Source organism: Folsomia candida, unplaced genomic scaffold (assembly GCF_002217175.1).
Source record: "Folsomia candida strain VU population unplaced genomic scaffold, ASM221717v1 Fcan01_Sc011, whole genome shotgun sequence".
NCBI lineage: Eukaryota > Metazoa > Arthropoda > Collembola > Entomobryomorpha > Isotomidae > Folsomia > Folsomia candida.
In genome coordinates this window covers 3273338-3297002 of record NW_019091203.1, presented here as the reverse complement: position 1 = coordinate 3297002, position 23665 = coordinate 3273338, and the positions used below count along the sequence as shown (strand labels likewise).

Here is a 23665-nt window from a genome sequence, read left to right as displayed (position 1 = left end):
GGAGGATGTTGAAAGTAGAATCATAGTCTCACTTTGTCTCATTTTCCCCATTTTATTTTATTATTCGAGTATCCCGGTTTGGGGATATTTCATCATCTTTCTGGATCTTTCTGGAAGCGTGGTGAACGTGTGTATGATTGGATTTTTTCTTGGTTTTTTAGTGCAAGTGCGATTGTAGAGTTTGTACTGAATGTGTCTCTCTAAATCTGTTCTCATTATTCTAGTTCAATTTAATAAATTACCTCCAAGGAGAGGATTTTGATTGAACATTTACACGTTTACTTATCTCACTTAATAAGTCACTCGCAGTTCACATTTTTAAACTGAGAAGAAAAGTTAGCTGGTGGTTAATTATTTATCTCTCAACAACGTCTGTTGAATTCTTATTTTTACAGGGTTTAGCAAGATGATAATTATCAAGGTTGGTAATATTTTTAAACAATATGAAACTATCACGGATCCAATTTTGTAAGAGAAGACACCCTGTTTCACAGTCAAACGGATGATTTTTTTCATATTTGACCCGTGTCAAGCGTATAAGCTGGGCTGGGGATAAGAAACTTCAGTATGGGCATCCTGTCCATCATGCTGTCGTGGGAAATAAGCGTAATTTTCTTCTGACGGGGATCTAAATATGTATGAAAAAATAAAAATTAGTATCCAACTTAAATAAATAAGTTGCATAATCTTAGGAGGAGAGCTTCCAAATTTCCGAACGCCCTTGATGCGGTAAAAACTAAATTTTTGGGCGAGGGTTGTTTGATCGAGTGAAAATAGGGCAATTTGCATGATTTTGACCCCTTTGAGTGACTGTGGCGATGGAGCACGGAGAATGGAAGTATGCCCAAAGTATGCTCACAGATTTTGACCAAACTAGCGTCCATCGGTCACAAATTTAAGTAGTATGAAAGTTGCAAATGCCAATATCTTCCAGTGTACACGTTTGGAAAATATATTTGTTTGCAAAACAGGAAAATGCGCAGTAAATTAGGAAAGTTTTAAGTTTCCCAGCGTTTTGACACATTAACCCCGCTTTTAAGGCTGCCTGGGACGCAGGTATATAAATAATTTCTTAAGAATGATGTTAAGGGCTCATTTTTGGACAGAATGGAAAATGGATCGGTAAATATGTCGGGAATGGGTTTTGTGAGAGAGATTGTTTCATAAGGTGGGAAATATCGGCAGGCTAAAAGGCAATAGCAATCACCCAGTGTGATCGTGGACCAAAGGTAGGTCGCTCTGCGCGATTCAGATGAGATTCCGGTTTCGAGCCCGGACGGTTGCACTACATTTTTGCTAATTTGCCTATGCCAGCCAATATATTTAGCCCACAGTTTCTCCATAGAATTACCGATTGTCAGATACTATATCATGTCCAAAGGGCCTGTAATTGGCAAGTACGGAAGCTCCCCTCTTTGGGCTTACTTGTACTTTGTGGATCGTAGTGGTAGTTGGCGTGTTTAGGATTGCTACTAAATCCGAGCGACATTCTCAGCTCGTCCAGATAAGGCGTTCCCTGCAGGCTGAGGGAGACCGCGTAAGGATGAACTTCAACTTGTGTAATGGAATCCATTGGTATGAAACACTTTACAGGTGGCCTTCCTAAATTGAGCAATTTGTTTACACATGTTACCTTTCAGCTAAAAATGGAACCTTTTTTCAAGTTACACCGAGATTGTCTAACGAGTTATATCAAAGAATCAAGCCAAAAATTTAGAATCACATGGTGCTTATCATTCCGTTGAATGGTCCCCGAAGAAAAAAAAATTGCGACAAAGTTTATTTTTTTAGTAAATTCCCCCCCCCCTTTCCTGCACGACAAGTGTCATGTGATTACTCCTTTTTGACTTGATTCTTTAAGATAACTTAGTAGACAATCCCGGTGTAGCTTGAAAGAGTCCATTGTAACGGTTTATTCTATTAAAAATTGTATGTACTCCTCCTTTCCAACTCTCCATGAACCCAAAAGAGCTTCGGGGCGAGCACGTCGACGTCGAAAAAAGGCGTCCAGGCACGACGTCCAAGAATTATATTAGCCAAGAAGCCGAATTATCCTATTATTTAACACCAGTTTATTTTATTTCGACGTAGAAGTCATTCAATTACCCAAATTCTTTACACGAATTGAATAATTTGAACGCCAAAGTAAAATAAACTGGTGTTAAATAATAGGATAATTCGGCTTCTCGGCTAACATAATTCTTGGACGTCGTGCCTGGACGCCTTTTTTCGACGTCGACGTGCTCGCCCCGAAGCTCTTTTGGGTTCATGGAGAGTTGGAAAGGAGGAGTATATTCAACTAAATAAATGTACCGCATTGAGTGTGCAGCATGGCGAATTCGATCCCCTTCTGGCAAATGGTCGCGAGGATAAAGCCCTGCGAACCTGCTGCTCGAGTTTGATAAGTCTCGATGCTGACACTGCGACACTCAAGGGTTACCTTCGTGTCGGGTGAAAAATTAGGGGGTGGTTTCCCGTCCAATTTTTCGGATAGAACCGGAATTTCGTCGTCTTCTTCCCCTGTACATAAAAATTTTAAAAAGTGTGCAAAAACTTTATTTTAAGTTGAACGTTATATATATATAACGTTCAACTTAAAATAAAGTTTTTGAAGTCACTTTGTTGAAGTTACTTAACTTCTCGCTGGTCTACTGTCATAACTTAAATGTCATATTTGTCCCACATTTAGGCTAAATATGACACGACACGCAGCGGCGTAGCCAGGATTGGGTCCTGGGGGGGGGCCCAGCCAAAAAAATATTTAGATTACCCTTTTCAGGCGAAAAATTTATACGCTCACTCACTAACACCGCTTTAACACAGGGTATAGTTACATAGTTACGTTAAGCTTAGCTTTAAGCGTCAAAAACCACTAATATAGAACGTCATATTTCATGCTAACGCCCCAAAAATTTATTGTATCTATAGTAAATCGTGTGTATTTAGATCGTCTCTGCGGTTTTTAGACGATAAAAAAGTTGGACCACACATTAACGAGGGTCTGCAAACTTGGGTTACAGTTTGGTCGTATCAAGTGGCTTAAGCGCAAAACGTGACATCTGTAAATGTATCAACTGCTAGTGGACAGTAAAAAATTCAACCTTGTGTTCCTTCAATAGCCTGTTGTGCATTCAAGGAAAAATTCTACGACAAAATCCGAGCAACATGAAGGGTTTAGTAACAAAATTTTGAAGATTACCCAAATATCAAACCAGTTTCTACTTGAAAAAAATTTTCCATTAGTCATCAACAAAGACCTTATGGCATGATCGGAATAATTAGTCCAAAGATTAATGACTAATATAAACCGTGTAAATTTATTCCGGTAACATTCATTTTTTGACCCCCGTTCGAGCTATAACTATTGACACCGTCAATGTCTTTCGTTTAATTTTTTACTGTGGGTGGATTGAAGATATGTGCTAATTAAAAGCACCATAGCTTTGAGATGCAGGTCTTAGAAGCGGTAAATTCTAATTAAAAATTAAAATCATCCAAAATTCGGAAGTTTGTAGCAATGCGTGAGTAATAATTTTCCTCAGGATGTAAAATGACCTGAATAATTCAAAATATAAATAGGTGAGTCGAGCAGCAGTTTTCAAAAGCACGGTTCGCAAAAAGCTTGACTCGAAAAAATCTTAACAAGCTCAGTTGAACCGAGCACGAACAAGCCCGGTTCAACTGGCTCACCTCTAATCCGAAATAGTCTCACCTACCAGAAAAAGACTGACCATTCTCAAATTTCACGAGATAACTTAAACTTCTTGTCCAAATTATGCAAGCGAGTATAACAACGTAAAACGGGTTAAATGAAGTAGCCCATTGCTGATGGTCGACAAACGAATCGTCGACAACTAATTGGTCGTCAAAAAACAGGTCGCTAAAACAACTAGTCGTCGATCTCAACTTGTCGATAGACGACTAGTCGCCGCAATATATCGGTTGACATGGCAAATTGGTTGCCAATCTCAATTGGTCGACAGTAAATTGGTCGACGCTAGTTAAAAGTTGTAACAAATACTAGCGACGGAAGTTCTGTGTATAAACACTTGATTTTGGTACAAGTTATCCAGAAATGTAAAATATTACACTTTTTAAGCCAAACGAATTTGCTGTGCGACCAGACTTACTAGGCATAGGTCGTTATCCACGACGAGAGGTAATTAAAGGTGAGGAGAATGATTGGTCAAGTGATGAGGATGGCTTACATGGCGCTGGAGAAGAATCAGGCAACAAAATCATTTGTGTTAAAAGCTTCCTGAAATTCAGGTTCGTCACCTCGTTTTGCGCCACGTGCAGATTTTGAAAAACAATCCATTTCTAAACCCCGAAAAAGCCGAAAACTCCGTTCGGCGATTTAGCTAAGCTGTAAAACCCCAAATCCAAACGCAGCATGGCCTATCTGTTAGAATCCAATTAAACAACTATCTAGAGACTAATTAAAACTGATTTGGGAAATATTGTAGCAAAAATGGCCTATGTAGATCTACGCATTTAGAAACCACAAACTTTTTTCCGCTTACTGCTGAAAAAATTCAGCAGTGCGCAGAAACGGGCGACGATGGTTTTGGTTTTGCTGTCATAAAAGATGAAGAACCCCCTTTTTAGTCATCCGACATTTACCGTTTGGTTTTTTTCGAATTTTTCATCGTGATACGACAACTTTTATACCGCTGAATTTACGATTTTTGGCGCATTTTGGAACGTTTAAAATAATTAGTCAAAGAAAACTACCCTAGAAAAGTGTCTGGAAGTTTTTTTGTCGGGCAAAAAGCGATTCAATCTTAAAGTTGAGGATAAGGGACGTCACATGCAGCAAGTTTCGCGTAGAAAAAGACGGGGTTGTAGGCTAGAAAGCTGATCAAACCTTTCCACGAATAAATGAATCACCCTTCTGTAATACCTACTGTCTTCGCAGGGAAAAATGTTACTGGATTAAATTTACATCCTTTGCATTTGCATATGTCAAATAATAAGTTTGACGTCCAAGTTTACAATATTTTTGACTAAAAAAAGCTTCGAAGATTTAAATGAAAAATTAAACGGGCTCACACACGCTTGACATTCAAAGCCGGGATACAGATTTATCTTCGCATCCTTAGTATCGTAAAATACCATAGAAATCAATGCGAAGCATCAAGCTTCATAAAACCGGTGAGCTTATAATGGTGAGACCTGAACTGGCTTTCTCCGATTTTGACGGGACAAATTTTAAACAGTTCGTGTGCAGCAATAAGTGGGTCTATCTTTTTTGCGTTTTCTTGAATGTGCGTAGTTTCCCCTTTGGACTCATTCCATCTGAACCCACACGATCGTCGTCGCACCATATTTGAGATATTGTTCACAATCTTATAGTAGATGCATGGTATAAAATAAAACATATCATAAAAATCAAAGTTTGAAAATTAATTTTTTTCGCAAAGATATAGCAGTTAAAAGAAAATTTGTAAATACATTGAAAATGCTTTCGTAGCCAAAGTATAGATTCAAAGGGGTAGGTTATATTTACGGATTTCATTAATCGATCATTCATTGATAGAAAAAAATTTTTTTAATTCGAAAATTCGAAAAAATCAGAAATTTGAAATGTATTGAAAAACTCTATTATCGAGAAGACGGACAAAAGTCGCTTATAGTGAGATAAGCCAATCGATGCCTTTGGGCCTGAGCAAACAAAAAAGCTTAAAACCTCACGCGATTTTTGTCCGTCTTGGAGTTTTGGCGATTTTCTGAAAAGGTAAAATTAACATGGGCTTCTTGTGTAGACAGTAGTAAATAATTCTGTGTTCCTATGTGGCCGGGAACATTGACAAAGCTGAAGTTGTGTGGTGTTCTCATATCAAAGCGAGGAAAATACATGGTCAGGCAGCCACCACCAGCGAGCAGGGTTTAGCACCTCTATTTTCTGGTACTGGATCAAACGTGTTGCTTACAAATGGAATGAGCCTTTGCCCGAATTTTTAACAAAAATGAGGATTTTTCGAAACGCTGTAACTTTTCCAATTTTAACCCGATTACCAATGTTAAACAGAAAAAATACTTTACTACTAACTTTTAAAATTTGAAATTTGCATACCACCTTGGAAATTTGAACAATACAGAAAATATCAAACTTTTTAACATTGTTTAACTTTTTAACTTTAACTTATTTTAACTTTTTAACAAGTTTTTGAAAGGAAAGTTTTCTTATAATGTTCATTAATTTCTGAAATCAGTTTACAATTGAAAAAGTTATTGAATTTTGAATGATTTTGATTTTGGTTAAAAATTCCGCTACAGGGGTAAATACTTGCATCTATGAAAATGCAAAACTGTATATATTTTCATTTTTGTGCGTCAACAATTTAAAATTCGTCCGATTCAAATCGTAGAAAACCATTTGGTGCTTACTTATAAACGTATTGTTATTAACGTGATTTTTTTAGTACAGTTTTACGACTCTTTTAGAATCTCTTAGCTGTCGTAATTTATTTTTCGATACAAAGATACTAAGGGTACGAAGTAATAACGAAAATGTGTAACATATAACTTTATGCGTAACTTACTTTTAATTTTTTTATTTTTTTTTATTTTTTTGCAATTTTTTGCAAGTATTTTTTTTATTTTCTCGGGCTCTGGGGGGGCTCAAGCCCCCCCCTTGGCTACGCCGCTGACGACACGACAAATATAACCTGATCTGACATTTATTTCTTGACACCGACATTGTACACTGATTACACTCGGATTTGTATTTGCTGTACGACTTTATACCTTGACTTTCACCAAAGTTATTATCAATTCTGGAACCATCCGATGCGTGGACAACTAGATTTTCGGCAATAATCTTGACAATTTCGCCATCTGAGGATGATTCAGTCCCGTTCTCGGGGAGCGACGATTTCAATTTCTTTGCGGGTATTTCATCAAGTGACTGGTTCAGTACTGCGCCTTCCTTTTCTTTTTTTGTCTGGAATTAATATTATTTAAAATTTAAAGTGTCACGTGGTACAATGTAAATTATTTCGTGTGCACATACATATGTACATAATCGATTTAAATAAATAGGTTTTTAAATTACCTCTGTTTTATTAAATTCTATAATGTTGATAATTTTTGTGGTATCCGAGAATCGAGTTTTGCAGTACTCGCAGACGTGCAAATCTCTCGATCGTGTTCCACAGTTTGGGCAGACGGCTTCTGAACCTGGGATGAATCGGTCCCTCTAGAAAAAATAATACGTCCATATGTATTTCGTCAAATTCCTTATATTTAACCCTTTCCCAAGAAAATTCAGTTATATTATAAGAACGCTGCAGGAATTCAGTGAGTCTAATAAAACCCCAAAATTTAGCATTGCCTTATTTTTGGAAATATCCAAACTTTCAGCTAGATAAAATTGACGGTTTCATTACCATAGGAGAAAATAAATCGCTCAAAATGGCGACAGATTTTACAACGCGGAGAAAAAATTGTGAAAATCGAGAAACGACAATTGCTTCTCAGGACTTTAGTCTTCTCCCCGAATTAAACTATTTCTTACAGAACAACTTTTGTTTTTCGTTGTGAATTAAAAGATTACATAAAGGTAAACATGTTAATTCGTAAGGAAGACAAAAATTTAACTGCTAAGCTACATAGATAAATTTTTTCACAGCAAATATGTATGCACCTGTGGGGTTGGTAAAGGTGGAATAATATTTGTTGGGGATGGTCGAATAATTGGAGCAGTTTGTTGAAGGTCCAAGGTATTCGAGGAGGGTAAATCGCCCCCCGTCGAGGAATCTGATGACAAAAAAACTGGCGTGGTTTCAGCCTCGATAATAAATTTGCCAAATTTGCCATTATTGTTATCATCATTGTCCTCGGGAAGCATCATATCCGCACCGCCTTCCTGGTCAGTCTCATTGTCGGAAAATGTACAGTTCTCGACATTTTGTTCGTTTTCTTTTTTCAGTTCTACTTTTAAAAAGCTGTCGAAAAAAAATAATTACTGTATAATCAACCTTAATTATAGCTAAAATTAATTCTTAATTTCAACTACCTCGACATATCTGCGCCCTTTATCGCAGTGTTTTCCACTGTTAAAAAGCTGTCCAAAAATAATAATTACTGTATCCATACTAGTCCGCAATTTGATGGTGATTACGTGGGTGTTTTATTATTAATTTTCAAAAGGTATGTTCCGCACTGTTTCTCGCCAAAATTTTGATGAAAGAACAAACTTCAAATACATTTAGGAGGCTGTGATTTTTTTCAGTTCTGTAGGTTAACATTAACACTAGCAATAACCCATTAAAATTTACCTCGAAAATATGCCAAAATTTACGACTTCATATCACTATCATCCGAAAACCGTTTTCCCCTGATGTCTTTCTTTAAGTTTCGAAACGAATAATAATCACTAAGGGTCAAGTCTGAACTGCACGGGGTGTGGTTTGTGCAGGTAAAGCGATTTTCGTCTGCACTATCCCTCGCAAAAAGCCAGGTATGAGGAGGAGCGTTGTCATCTAAAAAAAGGCCAACTCTATATTTTGACCCCACGTTTCTTTTCAACCGGAGGACGCAGCTCCTTCTGGGTACCTGCATACGCGGCCCCATTTATTGTAGTATTTCCAGCAATAAATTTTATAAGGAGGGGACCTTTGATATCCTTGAAAATGGTCATCATCAATCTTTTGTCAGATTTTTGCACTTTTCAATTCTCGGGCGGTGGCAACCCCTCCTGCTTCCATTGAGGGAATTATTATTTGGTCACCGGGTCATAATAGTAAACTCAGGTACCATATTTAGCTAATAAAATATTGAGCAGGTTCAAGTCTTCATTTAATAGGTTAAAATTGGCATTGCAAAAGTCGACTCGATCATGTTTTTGAGATGCCGAAAGCAATTTTCGTACCCAACGGACGGAATCCATTTTCATACCTAAGTCTTCAGTTAACATGGAACAAATTGCTGGTTTTGGAACACCCATCTCATCTGCTAAATAGGACAGTTTCAACCGCGGATCTCTCATTATTGGTTCCTCTAGTTTCCGGAGCCTTTCTGTGGAAGAAACGGATTTTGAGCGTCCTGGCGACTTTTTGCCCGAGACCTCGTTTCGCCATCATTTAAAATTATTAACCCAATTGAATTTGTGTTTTGTGTTGGGCAGTTTTCATCGTAAATTTTAAGCATTCAATCATAAATCTGCGACACGTATTGCCCATCCAGCATTAAAAATTAAATCACACTACGATATTTAATTTGCAAATCTAGCATTTTTTCCGTCGAGGTAAAGTTTGCCGATTTATTGCTAGTGTTTATGCTAACCCACAGAGCTGAAAAAATCACAGCCTCCTAAATGTATTTGAAGTTTGTTCTTTCATCAAAATTTTGGTGAGAAACAGTGCGGAACATACCTTTTGAAAATTAATAATAAAACACCTACGTATGTATCCTATCTCGCAATGTCATAAGAGTACATTACGAGATAAGATAATTGCATTGAAATCACGGACTATGGATGCAGCCTTTGTCTATAATCAACCTTAAAATTAATTATAATTCTTAATTTCAACTACCTTAACGTAGCTGCATGCTTTATCTCATTTTCAGTGTTTTCGGTCTTTTTTACATTTACGGGCCCAGATCTCTTTCTCTTGCTCCAGGGCCCAGGTCGTTTACGTTTGATTTCTAATTTTAGTGCCCAATTAATTAAGGTTAAATATTCTAATATGTATTTATGTATACCTGGTCGTTCACCTGGTTTCCGTATTATCTCCTCAAAAACATCAAGTTCGTCATCTTCATAATTCACAATTACTGGTTTCGCATCGGTTTCACTAAGGTCGTCAAGATTTTCATCCTGTTCCGTGGTTCTCGATGCTTCCTCTTCATCTGAAAGTGCAGTTAGTTAAGTTAGACGAACATTATTTTTCAAAGTTTGCATTATGCACTTTTAAATTGACAAGTCGATGTACAGTTTGGTCATTTGTCATTTCCATTAGAAACTCTTTTTGCAAATTTTGCGAGCAAACTTAAAAATCGGGAAGAGCCGGTCATACATTATGCCATAATTGGTTCAAAAAATTGCAAGTTGCATGAAATAAATATTTAATAACGAACGAATTTTTTAACCGGCACATAATTTGTTAACAGCTTTTTTCTTTAGGTTTTAAAATATTTTTCTTACTTTAAAATTTGCCAAAAAACCTCTAAAAATCAAATTACCAAATTATAATTAACTTATATAAAACCAGAATCGTTTATCTTACTCTTAGCAATTTCCGCTTGATATGTCATCTTCAACTTGATCAATTTCACCATCGCGTCTATCGTCACGCTCAATTGGTCCATTTCCTCCTTCAGGTTGCTTAATTGGTCCAAATTTTGGCGACAAGCGGCACAAATCTGCAGACTTTTCCGACACAAATGATTCGCCCCCACGATCAGCTGGAGAAAGAAGCAGTGTTGTTTTTTCATGTGGCGATGACCTCGCGACGAGCCACAAATTGAACACTTTTTAATTTTTGAGCTATGTTTGATTTGAAATAAGTCATCAATAGTTACGACTTGTTTAAGGAGCACGATGACTGGAGAGAGATTATTATCCACCATCATAACGAATAAATTAATTAGCGGGGTTTTAATGATTTTTGGGAAAAATAGTAAAATTACAAATTATTTAATTAGTTTTTTTTAATGTTTATATTTTACTCACTCAAGCAGCATATGAGAGAGAGAGAAGACCCGCTTCTGGGCAATGCTAGACTTGACTCGGGTATGAATTTCTCTTTTCACGTAAGAAGGGGTGGTGCAAAAAGGATGTGGCCAGTTTTGACGATGGTCATCCATTTAAATCTGTTAATTTTCATGCGCCCTTGATACTGGGAAAGAGGGTTCAAGCTTTTAAAATATATTTTACGATTAGTTATGCATGGTCCCCACAATATTCATGCAAAATTACAATATGCTTAAAATGGTTTGATTATTACAATTTGGGAGTTTCTGATGTACTATTAATTACTGAATCTTCTATGGAAAACAGTGGCAACAAAAGGCTAAAAATTCACAATGATTTTTCTTGCTCCTTTTCCATTCTGTGGATAGTGGAACACTCGAATGTTGGAACGGAATGTCCGTCATGAAACGTTCCAATTTCCCATTCTATAACATTACACACCCTATAACTGGTTGTAAGCGTAAATGGAAAATGATAATTATACTGTATAATTGTACATGCATGCCTATATTTAATTATACATGCCTGTTGGAGTGTATAATTTATACACTCCAACAGGCATGTTTTCGAATAATTTATAATATAAACACAACTACAAATTATGAATACTATAACTACAATCTCATAAAATACCACAGGCAAATAATTATTGATCCGTTAACATACTTAAATTATAATACCACCTTCGATGAGTTTACACCGTTCAATTATTACAGAAAATACGAAATATTGCCTTAGTAATCTGTGCGTTACAAAGCATTCGTCGAAATCCAAACAGATATTTCGTCCCTTTCGATGTGTATGATCACCTAAATTCGACAATCATATTTGTCATTAGCATTTATGAATATGTAGCTTGGGATGAAAATCAACTAAACAAATTTATTACCAAAAGCTAAAATAGATAGATACATTTGGCTTTTTGAATAACATTAATTTTTACAACTTCTATGCACATCTTACTTATAGAGGCACTCATATTCCGGTGTAAAATTGGTGACTTGCTTGTCCTTCGTCCACAATTTTGCATTCTTAACAAACCATTTTTCAAACAAGCTTGACATTAACTTTAGAGGAGGATATGAATCTCCGCCAACTTTCATCATTCTGAAACGCAATAAAAACGCTTGTTTTAATTTAACTTTCACATTGAAATAGATGTTAAATTAGTATATTTTTTATGGATTGAAGGTACGAAGTTTGCATGAAATATAAATTTCACGAAAGTTTCCAAGTGGCGACTACATATTAAACACATCAGTGCTTTTTGACATTTTTAGTTTTAGGCGTTTCAATTTCTACATTTGGAACTGACCTTAAAAAATATTTTCATTATCGCGTTATTATGCGACGAATCGAAAAATTATTATTACTCCGGATAAAGTTTAAGGTGTTTAAGGTACGGAATTCGGAGTTCACATACTTGCATCAGAATATTTTTAAGAGTGCATATGTATCAATTTTCTGTAGAACCCATTACCCCATAATAAATTCCCACGAGGTTTGGGTAGATTTGGGAAACCCAAAATTTAACGTGTATGGAAACTGCGAGCCATTCATCCTTTCAAAGAAGCTTATTAGAGAGTTGGAGATTTTTTGTACTTTTACTTGTACTGTACTGTGACTACAGTACAATACAAAAATTAGTACAAAAATCAAAAGACCTGGAGAATTTCATTATTTTGTACTCTGAAAAAATTGTATTGTAAAACTCCGCGAAATAGATGAGTCAAAAATTGAGACAAATCAACTCATGATATACAAAATGAGAATCCCTCCAACATGTGCGTTTAAAACGATCAAACCAAAAAGTCGAAATTTGTTACCCTTGACCTCGATTAAAACGGTCACCAGGCTGATATAAGCCGAAATGATAGTAATTTCTGAACTCCTCGCTTCAAAGTGAACTACGTCTGCAACGGTTGAAATAAAATATTAACATTTTTGACCTTTGACCTCGTGAACATGGTCACGGGGTCTTCATACGTTAAAGCTATGCAGATTTCTTAAATTCTCGCCTTAATACACGTCTAAAACAGTCGACACTTAAATTGCGACCTTTGACCTCGTCCTTTCGGTCATTGGTTGGTCGTAGGTCAAAAGTATTGACGACTATAAATTCTTGGTGAAATTTCCTTTAAAATGATACCGCATATGAAAATTAAGGTACAATTTTGCGTTTACTTCACGCCAGGGTGACCTTGACCTTGACCACAGGGAGCCCATCTTCGAACTCGACCTAGGGTCAAAAATTAGAAGCAAAATGGCGAAAACGGCGTCTGATTACATTGAGGCGTTCTAGAGATATCCTAGTTGCCAACCCTTGATTTTTCCACAGTAGTACAAATTGAGCCCGTGTTTCAATTTGTCTACCGTAGACTGTAGAATTAGTACAAAAAGCTGATGACGTCATCATCTAGAGTCCACAGTACAGTCTACAGTCAGAGTACAAGGAATCTCCAACTCTCTATTAACTCAATTGATACATCTCTATCGTCAATCGCCGCTAAGGCCATGTCTGCTTCCTGCAATAATACATTATTTCTCTAACTTTTCAACTAAATGCATTAATAAATATGTATGTAAATTACGATACCCCGCGCACGATAACATCTACCGTGTCATTCTTGCCGAATGAGCGATATGTGTTCGAAACATCGTCGAACATTTCGACCCCTTCAATGGTACATTTGTTCAGGATCTTGATTTCGTTATCCACCTTGTGCAGAAGATCGATGAGGAGGCCAGTGTAACAGGTCGTGTGTCGACATGACGACGCGGTCTTGACTCGCGATGAGAGGCAGGACTCGTTTACAATCACCCAGGGATGATACTGCACGTATTTATGTAAATTAAGTATAATTCTCCACGATATATTTATTACAGGGGTTAGGCCGATTGTTAATCTTGGTGTTGACCGTCTTTTGTACATATTCTGGTCAGAGGATCTACATCAATTATATATGAACAGCAGTTTTGGGGTAGTGGGGGGGTAAATGTTTTGCGTGACAGGTTGATTTATGTATACCAAATGTCAATAGGGCATGCAATGGGTGACGAGGTGGGCGGGAGTGTCCATAAAATTAAAATTTGTATGGAAACAATTTATGGACCTCCCCTCGTAGGCGGGACGCAGCAGCTCTGGTAATCGTGACTTTTGCCGTGTTGGCACTGACTGCTTCTGTGTGATCATTAAGGATGAGTATCACCGAGCTAGTGGTGGCAAATTTCTATGCGGTAGTCAATGTGTGACTAATCGGTGGCATTTGATCACCATCTGGTAATAGCATACATATTGTAAAAACCAAGCTATCACCTACCCGGAGTATAGTGTCTTTACGAATATTTAATTGTGCCTTGCTCGTTGGAATTAAAGAAAGTGACTGAGTGAACATACGATTATTTTATCTACTTAAACTAGATTTTATTTCCAACAAATTACTAATTGTCAACACAATTCAGAGCTCTGCACCAACACGAGTTGATTGGTGACTACTATAACGACAAATTAATCGTGGACATCAATAACAAAGAATTAACAATTCTTACTCTTGATTTCCTACCACGACGACTAAAATCCAAAATGTCTGACTCTGACAACGACTAAAACTCGACTGTGTAGAATTCTTCTACCTACTTACTTACTACGACTTAACAAAGAGAGACGCGCACCCAAAAATTACACCCTGACGTCACCATGGCAACCACCACCACGTCCCGGGGCAATTATAGACGCGTACTCAACAATTTACAAAAATACATAAAACAATTTCATAACTACATCATTTTACATTTAACACATATATTTAGTCACCGTTCGAGGATAAGTAGGTTATAAAATTTCTCAGACTGTGGCCAGATTTCATAGAAACCACAAGGCCCGATGCAGAATTCTCAATATACTACGAGTGCAAAGCGATCCATAAAACAAAATTACCTCGATCGTTATAATTCGATGAATTTGGGTATACTCTGAAAAATAAGACAAATTTACTTGGTATGTGTATAACTTAACATATTCTAAGGACTCACCGTGACAACGGTACGCCCCAGTGTATCCCTTCGCACAGACACAGTTTCCATTACGGCACGTCATATCCTTCCCAGCGCACGTGTCGGTTGGTTCACATCGCCCAGCGTATGGGACTTCTATGTAAATAAAGTAAAATGTATGAATGGACATGGCCGGGGGACTGATGCCACAGGCAGTGGCTGTGGAAGCCGTATTGACAACGAGGGACATTAACATTGTAAGATATGGGAGGGAGAAGTTTATTTAAAATATGCAGATGACTGGGACAATGAATAACCGTGAGGACATTGCCTCCTGTCCACACTCTTCACCGGTCATTGTTCACTGGGTAAACCAATTACGTTATTGTAGAATATACCACATTTGTGATACCGCTATAACCATAGAGGGACAAACCTGACGGCATTTTTAAAATTATTTGTAATTTATTTTGACTTTGTTTATGGTTAGGGAACTGAATGTTCGATTCCTTTGTAAATTACAAATTATGTAATTAGCCTTTCTGATGTATAATGTGTGTAATATGATAATGTGTTTTGGAATGATGATAAATGCATAAATAAAGATTGAACTTTTTTGCAGTATTTACAAAATATTTCCATGAATTATTGCAATACCGTTTAAATATGTTATGTACCTTTAGGTGCTGCGTGTCCCGAAATTAGAAGGATCACCCCCGCGGTAGCCATTAAGGCTAGGGAATTACTATCCACTCTCATTACTCGGCTTAAATTATGTAAACATATCGGGAAAGTGAAACAAATATGATCTCAAGTTTCTTAATCGCACCACTATTTATAAATTTTTGTAAATATGTGTGCTTACTTCGTATTTGTAAAAAGTATTTATCGTGTCATGAATTTGCACTTTGTTGTTCATTTTTTTGCAGCAAAAGGCAAAGAGCGAAGTTATTCTTGTTATACATAGGGCTGTCATATTACGTCACGAATTGGCACGATTTTTTAGACTGCATTATTTAACTGCCACCCCTAAAACTTCGTGATACTAAAATGAATAAATAATTGAGGTGCACATTTCCGGTCGGGATGTTAGACGGCAATTTTAGAAAAATATTTAGCTCTTGAAATTCATTCAAGAAAAATATTTTTTATCATGGATGCTTGTTGATTCAATAGATCTTTTAAGTCATTCATTTCGACCGGAAGGGAAGTTAGGAAACATTCTTGATATAGGTAGTTGAAGTCAAGGTTGACCATTGGTACATTCCATAATAATATTTATCCAAATAATTATAATAATCTTAATATCACGACATTACGTGAAAATATGAGTTTTCATTTCTTTTTTCATAAATACATACACCACTAAAATGTGGTGAAGTCAACAAATACACTTCGTAATGGTATTGATTTGGTAATAATTTGTATCTGAATGGTAAATTTTTAATTATCAGTATTACTACGTTATTACTGTTATTGCCTGTAGAATCATATATGTACATACTATGGTCAGTAATGATCTACCTATTTACCTATCTGTAATACCAGTTTCCTAAGAGTGTAATATGTAGCTTTCCACATTGAAATCTTCCCCTAGAAAAGACTGCTGCAATCATGTCGATAAAACATATTTACGATATCATCTCACGATATCACACTGAATCAGAGATCCTAATCCTATTCTCATCCCATGAATTTGCCCGACCACTGACACCGAAAAGCTAAACATGTATCAGCACATGCATTACTCCGTTGTACCGACACGATGCGGAGAGTCAAACAAAAAAACGGGATAAAAAAGACTGCACCAAACACCCGGGTCTCTCATTCCTTTCTCTGACTTTACTTGGAACGGGTATCGCTGGCCTGGCAGCTCTCTTCTTCCCTCCTTATGCAACTTATTATTCATTGCGTTGTATTGAAGTGAAAGTGGAGAAAGTTCGCGAAATGAGAAACTTTTCATTCTTCACAAGTTTCAACTTCACCTCAAGTTCGTGCCTATTTTACAAAGTCAATAAATCGACCTCAACCGCAACATGAAAACGTTTGCACCTGTGATTCTTAAAGGCAATAGAGAAATATATTCGATTTAAGCTAAATAATATACGTACAAAATCTGCACTTAAAATTCTGAAGATCAACGTTTTCAAAGAAATAATAAATACTGCACAATTTTAAAAAACATATTTCAAATCTTTATCATCATCTTAATCAGCACAGTTTTTGATGCATAATTAAATATGTCAATTAATAATATGCCGAATATTTTAATAGTTTCTGAAATATATTCACCTAAATATTTACATACATAACCTGCCAAAATTATTTGTGATTTAATAATGTTTATATGTTTAACAAGTAATTTTAATTACTTATAATGTCGTCACGTATTAAACATGACGACCAGAACTGACCACGAGAACGATCCACGGCCGGATGAAAATGTGGACTCATTTCAGAAACATTTCTTCCTTCCCCGAGTGGAAGGATTTTTCGGACATTTGTGCCTTTTCGTGGGACTCTTCATCTACACGTGTGTTGGTGCATGGGTAAGGAATTATGCATATTTCGTCGCAATACATACATACGTACATTTTTTAACATTTACCAAAAAGACTAATACTAAATTGCCCGTCATAAATATGCAAATATGTAAATATTACCAGATAAGCAGAAAAAGGTATGCACTTAATTAATTAATTACGTTACCAAATACTGGACCTACTCAACTCAAGACAAGGTGCTACTTAGCATAATTGCACATCTAGCAAATTTACGACAAGTTTATGTCGTTGGAAGATTCGCAAAATAAATATAATTATGACTTCAGAAGTTTCGCAAATCTTTGTAATTACAAAAACTTTGTATGTTGTTTCCCCTCCTTTTCTTCCAGTGGGTAAGCTTGCAAAGTTTGCTAAATAAGATCCCAATTATTGGGCAAATTTCGGAAAAAATCCGATTGTTTCCCAGAAAAAGTTTTCCCTGCGAAATTCTGCAAAACTTCACACGTTATTTTGTTATTCTCAATTTGTGAGACATGCAAAGGTTGACGTGAATACATACATACATATGTATGAATGCACATACATTCACTATGAGTGTGTTACATTTTCCTACACCCTTTTACTGGCCGGTGGTAAAGTGTGAGCTTATGTATGCATATTGAGTTGAAAAGTGGCCAAGTGATGGGATTCAACGAAACCTGATGTAAAATTAGATCAATGTAATGTACCGTAACCATGCGAATGCATGTTTGTCACATGAGGGGACAAACAAACTCAAATGCTTATAAGCTAATACAGCCCTCATTTACACAAACTTGTTAGATACAGAAATACGTAAAGAGATCACTATACACATGTCCAATTGCTCCTAGGTAATGTCACGGGTTTTCATACAAAAAAGTGCAATCAATGTTTTACCGAATGTCTTTTTTTTTTGTTTTGCACAAGGGTTTATTTGAAGAAATTTTAAGGAAAAAAATCAATTTGTTCAAAAATTACGCTAGAATGGAAAATTTTGCAATAGGAAAAAGCCCCTAAATCTGCATTAGTTACAAGATTTGGGATTGGAATTTGTATTAATTATTATCAAAACTGATCGAGCACTGATGATGCAATTCTTAAAATGTTGAATTTCAGAGACAAAATTTCGGTAAATAATGGAAATTTATGCATTTTTCCTGGCAAATTTTCTATTGTAGTGTAACATTTAAACCACCACCACCATAAATACATGCCTATTAATTACATACGTATACATAACTTGTACATATATGTACATATGGAGGTAATAAAATTGGTTGGAAAAATAGAAAACATTTCATATCTTTTCTTTTATTTTTTCTATTTTTTACAACACTCTAGAAAAAATACGTATTAGGTAATAAATTCTTTAATGTTTTAATTCTTCACAATTTTCACTAAAAGTGGCTTGTATTCCCTAGGTTTTGCTTACGTAGCTTAAAACAATTGCTAACCCACCCCGAATCCTTGCAAAGTCAGATTAAGGTTCTTGCCCTATGTCGTGATTTCTCATTTCACTTAAAAAACCAATATCCCACCGTGCATACATACATACATGAAGTGGGCGAAATTAAAAAAAATATCAATTTTGCACGACAGGTGCAAATTAACCATGCGAAAACATTTCACATTTCCTTCCCGATCCATTCATTAGAATTAGGTAAATATGTACATACACATACGTTTCAGCCCTATTCAACAAAACAGTATTAAAAATTTTGTAAAATCAGACGTACATGCACTCCCGATCTTGTAATAACTTCCAATTATTGGGTTGGACGTACAGATAGGTTGTTTCTGACAACGAGTGATCAATTTTTCAATACTACAACATCACTAAACCGTATGAGCATTATTCCCATCAAGTAAGAGTCGTACAAATATACAAACATACTCCTCTCGGTAATGATTTAATACCAGTCTTCTAAGTGTGTAGATCCCTTATATCTAAACTATTCTCCGGTCTGTGTAAACCCCGGGGGGAAACGTGTATCACTTTCTCGCCTGAAAAATCATCCCCATGAAAAATGTGAAAGTTCAAATTATCCAGAACAAATGGATGCATATATTGCGTGTTAGTCTATAGGATTGGAATGGACACGCTCTGATTGTATACATGCATAACATAACCAAGCATTTTAGCCTGGCTCGATTATTATGTAGATTTCCAAATAAATAAAACATGAGAAATATCTAAACGCTATTCCATCAAGGAAAAATGAACGTTATTACCTATGCACAAATAGATCGATAGGAGGAAGTACTTGCCGAAATTGGCTAGAAGTGTCTTGTCCAAATATTTACGATGAAGAAATTGTTTAAAAGACAACACAACTTGTGAAGATATGTAAATATGTACCGTCTAAAATTAAATTTTACAAAAACAGCATGAATCCATATACCGTAAACATATCTACATACATGAAAAATATTTATGTAATATTTATTAAATATATATCTGTTCAAAACATGCGTAGTTATTCACTCAAACTTGATTTAATTAAAAAATTGGAACAAATTAATCCCTCAAATTCAAAACTCTGTTTCACAAACTTTTAAGAATTTTAACTATTTTGCCAGATATTTCAGAAGTTGGAGGAACCCCACGATCTGGAGAGGGGAATAGTCTTAAAGCAACTCTTACTTGATGGGAAGTTCAATTTAATTTCAACCGTGGAGAACAAACTCTCACAAGTATGCAAATTTTTTTTCGAAAATGAATAAACTCACTACAATTTCTACAAAAGATGGTTCACATCAAGTTGATCATTTTTGACAGGGTGACTCCCTCAATGTCACGATCATGGAGGCTTTGGACAAATACGACAAAATCTTTGTAAAAGTGGGGCTAGAAGGGGTCCGACATTTACAACCGACATCCCCCTGGAGTAGCTATGTCAACGCGTTTTTCTTCGCTTCCACCGTCCTCACCACGGTAGGCAAGTAAATAACCGTTAAATTTCTGCAAGCCCGTTTTTCATCACACTCTAATAAATAATGTTACCCTTTCAAGTAAAAGGACTCTAAATTTTATATTAGTTGAAATAGATAAACCAAACCCAGAGTAATATTAATATTAACAAGTAAAATCTACTCTGGGTTTAGTTTTATTTAGTTCACTTAATTTAGAAGGCATTTAAGTTTAAAAAGGATAACATTATTTTTAAGAGTGGGTAACAAATACAATAATACATATATTTCTCGACCTAGGGTACGGCCACTTGACCCCAAGGACTCAAGGGGGACGAGGCTTTTGCATTATTTTTGCCACAATTGGCATTCCCCTCACAGTTTCAGCGATCACAAATATCGGAAAATTATTAGCGTCTGTGGTTTCCGCGTCGTATAAAAATGTGTTTCGTCCTCATAACCCTGCCTCACCGTCAAAATGGAGATTATTTTCGGGTAATTTTCAAATCAGAAAGATTTTTTACTTTGTCATACATACATACACTCTTAAAAATTTTACTACCCTTTCGTAAAGTAAATTCATTCTGAATTCTAAATTAACAAAATTAAGTAAATTAACCCTTTAAACTGTAATGACGACAATAGTCGTTTTATCAGAAATGGTTTAATTCGGGAGTACGACAAAAGTCGTCCTAAAAAATCGTGGTCATGGCGCGGAAGGACGACAATTGTCGTTTCTAGGAGGTCATTGATTTTCACCATTTTCTCTCCGCGACCTAAAATTTGTTGCAATTTTGAGGGATTTCTCCTATGCAAAAACAATGCTAAATTTGAAGATTTCTGCCCAAAAATTTGGATGTTTCCCTATACAGCGCAATGTTAAATTTTTGATTTTTAAGTTTTTCGAGTTTTATTAAAAACTCCTGAATTTCTTCTCCCGCGCCATGACCACAACATACTTATAGTGTCCCCGATTTAATGCATTTTCTTAAATCATACACGTTAAAGGGTTAAAGACAAATTAAAATTAACGTGATGAAGAGTAAAGTTAACTGTTAATTTCGTATAGTTTATTTAAATCAGAATTCAAAATCAGAGAGCATTTACTTCTCAAAAGGGTAACATTATTTTTAAGAGTGTATTTTAATAATCTGGCTACTAAGGATAAGCATTGCCAGGTCATGTTGACGAGATTTGCACCGCGTTATGCATAATTTATTCGTGACTTATAGTAAATTTGTCACCACCCTGATAATATTTTTATTTTGGACCGTAGGACCATCAGCCGGCCTTTTCACCGTTGTAGTCTCTTTATTCCTCTATTCCACCATTGGGGCCTACCTTTTCACCTTTATCGAAAACTGGGCCTTTTTCGACTCCTTCTACTTCTGCTTCATTACCATGACGACGATCGGATTTGGAGATATCATCCCGGGTACTAATATGTAAATGACACTCTTAAAAGTAAAGCTACACTTTGGAAAAGTATTTAAATTCACTCTAAAATTCTAAATTAAGTAAACTATGGTAAATCCAGAATAACTTTGACTTGATAAAAAGTAAAGTTTACTCTGGATTTAGCATAATGTGGAATTCAGAGTTCATCTACTTTTTAAAACTGTAGCATTATTTTTAAGAGTGCACAATTTCATAAATTTAAATGTATCAAAATGCAAATTATTCTGTCTTTTATGTCACAGCCAAAACGTCCTTCATCGTCCTTTACGCGGCATATTTTGTCCTTGGCTTGGCCATGTGCTCCATGGGAATCGAGTTGGTGCGAAATCAGTATGCAAAATCGTGGGAAACCATTGAGCGAGAAGTGTCTACTCATCTGCACGAGTTGTCCGTTCCATTGTCGGATACGTTAAAAAAGTGAGCTCTTTAATCGAAAAGTATGCGAAACTTTCAAAATTTTGTCAGATTTTATTAAAGACGTATTACGGAATTTAGGTACGGGGATAACATGGAGATCAAAAAGCTTGGCGATTCGATAAACGTGACGAAAAATCTCCCGCTTTCCAGAAAAAGTACAGCATCACGTTTTAAGAAAGCCAGCCCCACCAAATCACAACATGCAGATGAGGACCTAGGTCAAGCGGATAATTATGAATCTACCCTCTAACATTACATACACATTCCTCTCAATCCTACCGAGAAAGCAAATAAATAAGGATGATATCAACCCATTTGTCTGCCTTTTGTTCTGTAATTCTCACGCTCAAACAAATCGTACATTAATTTGTTACCTAAGATAAATAATAGGAGTTTTGTGTAACAGTCGATTGTAGTTTATCATTGAGAAATAATTTGTATAAACGTCCATTAATGGATGTAGATACTTTTTCGTCTCAAATTGTTAGAAAATCTGAAAAATTTTGTACCTCGCGGTTGCAGAGTGTGTTGCCAATAAACCTTGATGTTAAGAATATTAATGTCATATACGAAATGTAAACAATTCTTATGTGCAGATAATAGATATGCTTAAATAATTTAGAAATTCATGATATGAATGTATGTATTTACATACCTATAACTTTACGTCTAGTTAGTTACAGAGTTGTTTCTTATACGTGTCACTTGTGGAAGAGCATAATGTGTTACCGTAAACTTTCGACGGGTCGTTGCTTGGACCGCGCTCTTCATTTTAACTTTATGCGAAATATCATATTTTTACCCTTCTCCTTGACTGCCATCGTTCACACCCAAAAATCACTCCCTGCCTACTAAAATGAGGAGGAGCAGCAAATATCTCAATGCTGATGGGGTATTCTATTTTAACGTTAGAGACGGCGCTATAAGCACATGATCGATTTGAGTGAGTTTGGGGTCAATGAATCTGATCTTTCCTATGTTAATAATAACATGGGGCATATTCATAGGTCAGACCGAGGGGTTAGGGTCAAAATCATCGGAAAATCGATCGCATGCTTTATATACATACGGCTTCTAGCCATGAATGATTCCTGATTATTATTATCCGGTCCAACTTCTCAACTTGTGGTTATTCTTCTCAAAAACGTGATTACCTGTAAAAATTGTATACACATTTATGTACACACATGATTCTTCCCGCCCGGTAATAACGAGCATTACGGATTGATAATGGCTTATTCAATGAGTTGCCAACAAATTATTGAATGCTGGGTGAATAACTGGTATAAAATTTTCCAATGAATACATATTTATTCATTTCGTATTACGAGTAATTCTAATCACCATTCATTCTTCTCTCTATACAATTGAGATATCCATCCAATACGGCAAATTTGAGATAAAGAAAACATGAAAACAATGCAGAACTAATAAAGTTAGTTTAAAATTTTCAATATCTAAATGAATAATGAATGAATTATTTTTCATAATTTTTAATTCAAAAGATATATTTTTTAAACAGATATTCAAGAGTGAAATAGGTTTAAGAATCTAACATTTACCCCGTGAACATGTTACGGGCACTTGACCAACTCCCACCATGTTGTTGTAGGCCTATCACCTGTAGACTTCCAAGCACCATACACGTTCCTTCCATTCAGCG

At 35.9% G+C, this 23665-nt stretch overlaps 3 protein-coding genes across 7 annotated transcripts; 1 reads left to right on the top strand and 2 right to left on the bottom strand.

Moving 5' to 3' along the window:
* Positions 1-351: 351 nt before the first annotated feature.
* LOC110854950 lies at positions 352-10710 on the bottom strand. Of its 5 annotated transcripts, none has more exons than XM_022103376.2 (10): positions 10233-10710; positions 9709-9855; positions 9540-9651; positions 8021-8068; positions 7649-7949; positions 7058-7201; positions 6751-6946; positions 2314-2520; positions 1426-1602; positions 352-628 (listed from the first exon to the last, which is right to left on the bottom strand). In XM_022103376.2, exons 1-10 carry the CDS (start codon positions 10576-10578, stop codon positions 513-515), a joined length of 1794 nt encoding a protein of 597 aa, XP_021959068.1. In that variant the 5' UTR covers positions 10579-10710; the 3' UTR covers positions 352-512. The 5 variants fall into 5 exon arrangements, with proteins under 5 accessions (XP_021959068.1, XP_035711482.1, XP_021959069.1 ...); XM_035855589.1 differs by having other exon boundaries at positions 1432-1602; XM_022103377.2 differs by having other exon boundaries at positions 9721-9855.
* An 845-nt stretch (positions 10711-11555) lies between these two features.
* On the bottom strand, positions 11556-15711 carry LOC118437093. The gene is made up of 7 exons (XM_035855882.1): positions 15370-15711; positions 14732-14848; positions 14637-14671; positions 13296-13532; positions 13186-13224; positions 12180-12260; positions 11556-11806 (listed from the first exon to the last, which is right to left on the bottom strand). Exons 1-7 carry the CDS (start codon positions 15449-15451, stop codon positions 11747-11749), a joined length of 651 nt encoding a protein of 216 aa, XP_035711775.1. The 5' UTR covers positions 15452-15711; the 3' UTR covers positions 11556-11746.
* Positions 15712-16302: 591 nt separating this feature from the next.
* Positions 16303-22578, top strand: LOC110855055 (TWiK family of potassium channels protein 7). Its single transcript, XM_022103487.2, has 7 exons — positions 16303-17241; positions 19798-19911; positions 19997-20156; positions 20428-20622; positions 21404-21562; positions 21828-22002; positions 22081-22578. The coding sequence occupies exons 1-7, from the start codon at positions 17089-17091 to the stop codon at positions 22250-22252; spliced, it is 1128 nt and encodes a 375-aa protein (XP_021959179.2). The 5' UTR covers positions 16303-17088; the 3' UTR covers positions 22253-22578.
* The last annotated feature ends 1087 nt before the right edge of the window (positions 22579-23665 follow it).

What these genes read in the sequence shown, in the direction of transcription:
- LOC110855055 (XM_022103487.2), top strand. Translation starts at nt 17,089, where the DNA reads ATGACGACCAGAACTGACCACGAGAACGATCCACGGCCGGATGAAAAT. An exon ending in TGGAGAACAAACTCTCACAA is followed by an intron (nt 19,912 to 19,996) that starts GTATGCAAATTT and finishes CATTTTTGACAG; the next exon opens with GGTGACTCCCTCAATGTCAC. An exon ending in AAAATGGAGATTATTTTCGG is followed by an intron (nt 20,623 to 21,403) that starts GTAATTTTCAAA and finishes TTTGGACCGTAG; the next exon opens with GACCATCAGCCGGCCTTTTC.
- LOC118437093 (XM_035855882.1), bottom strand. Translation starts at nt 15,451, where the DNA reads ATGAGAGTGGATAGTAATTCCCTAGCCTTAATGGCTACCGCGGGGGTG. An exon ending in ATCGAATTATAACGATCGAG is followed by an intron (nt 13,533 to 14,636) that starts GTAATTTTGTTT and finishes AAATACGTGCAG; the next exon opens with TATCATCCCTGGGTGATTGT. An exon ending in TAGATGTTATCGTGCGCGGG is followed by an intron (nt 13,225 to 13,295) that starts GTATCGTAATTT and finishes GTATTATTGCAG; the next exon opens with GAAGCAGACATGGCCTTAGC.
- LOC110854950 (XM_022103376.2), bottom strand. Translation starts at nt 10,578, where the DNA reads ATGATGGTGGATAATAATCTCTCTCCAGTCATCGTGCTCCTTAAACAA. An exon ending in TCAAGCGGAAATTGCTAAGA is followed by an intron (nt 9,856 to 10,232) that starts GTAAGATAAACG and finishes CTGCACTTTCAG; the next exon opens with ATGAAGAGGAAGCATCGAGA. An exon ending in CACCTTTACCAACCCCACAG is followed by an intron (nt 7,202 to 7,648) that starts GTGCATACATAT and finishes TATTTTTTCTAG; the next exon opens with AGGGACCGATTCATCCCAGG.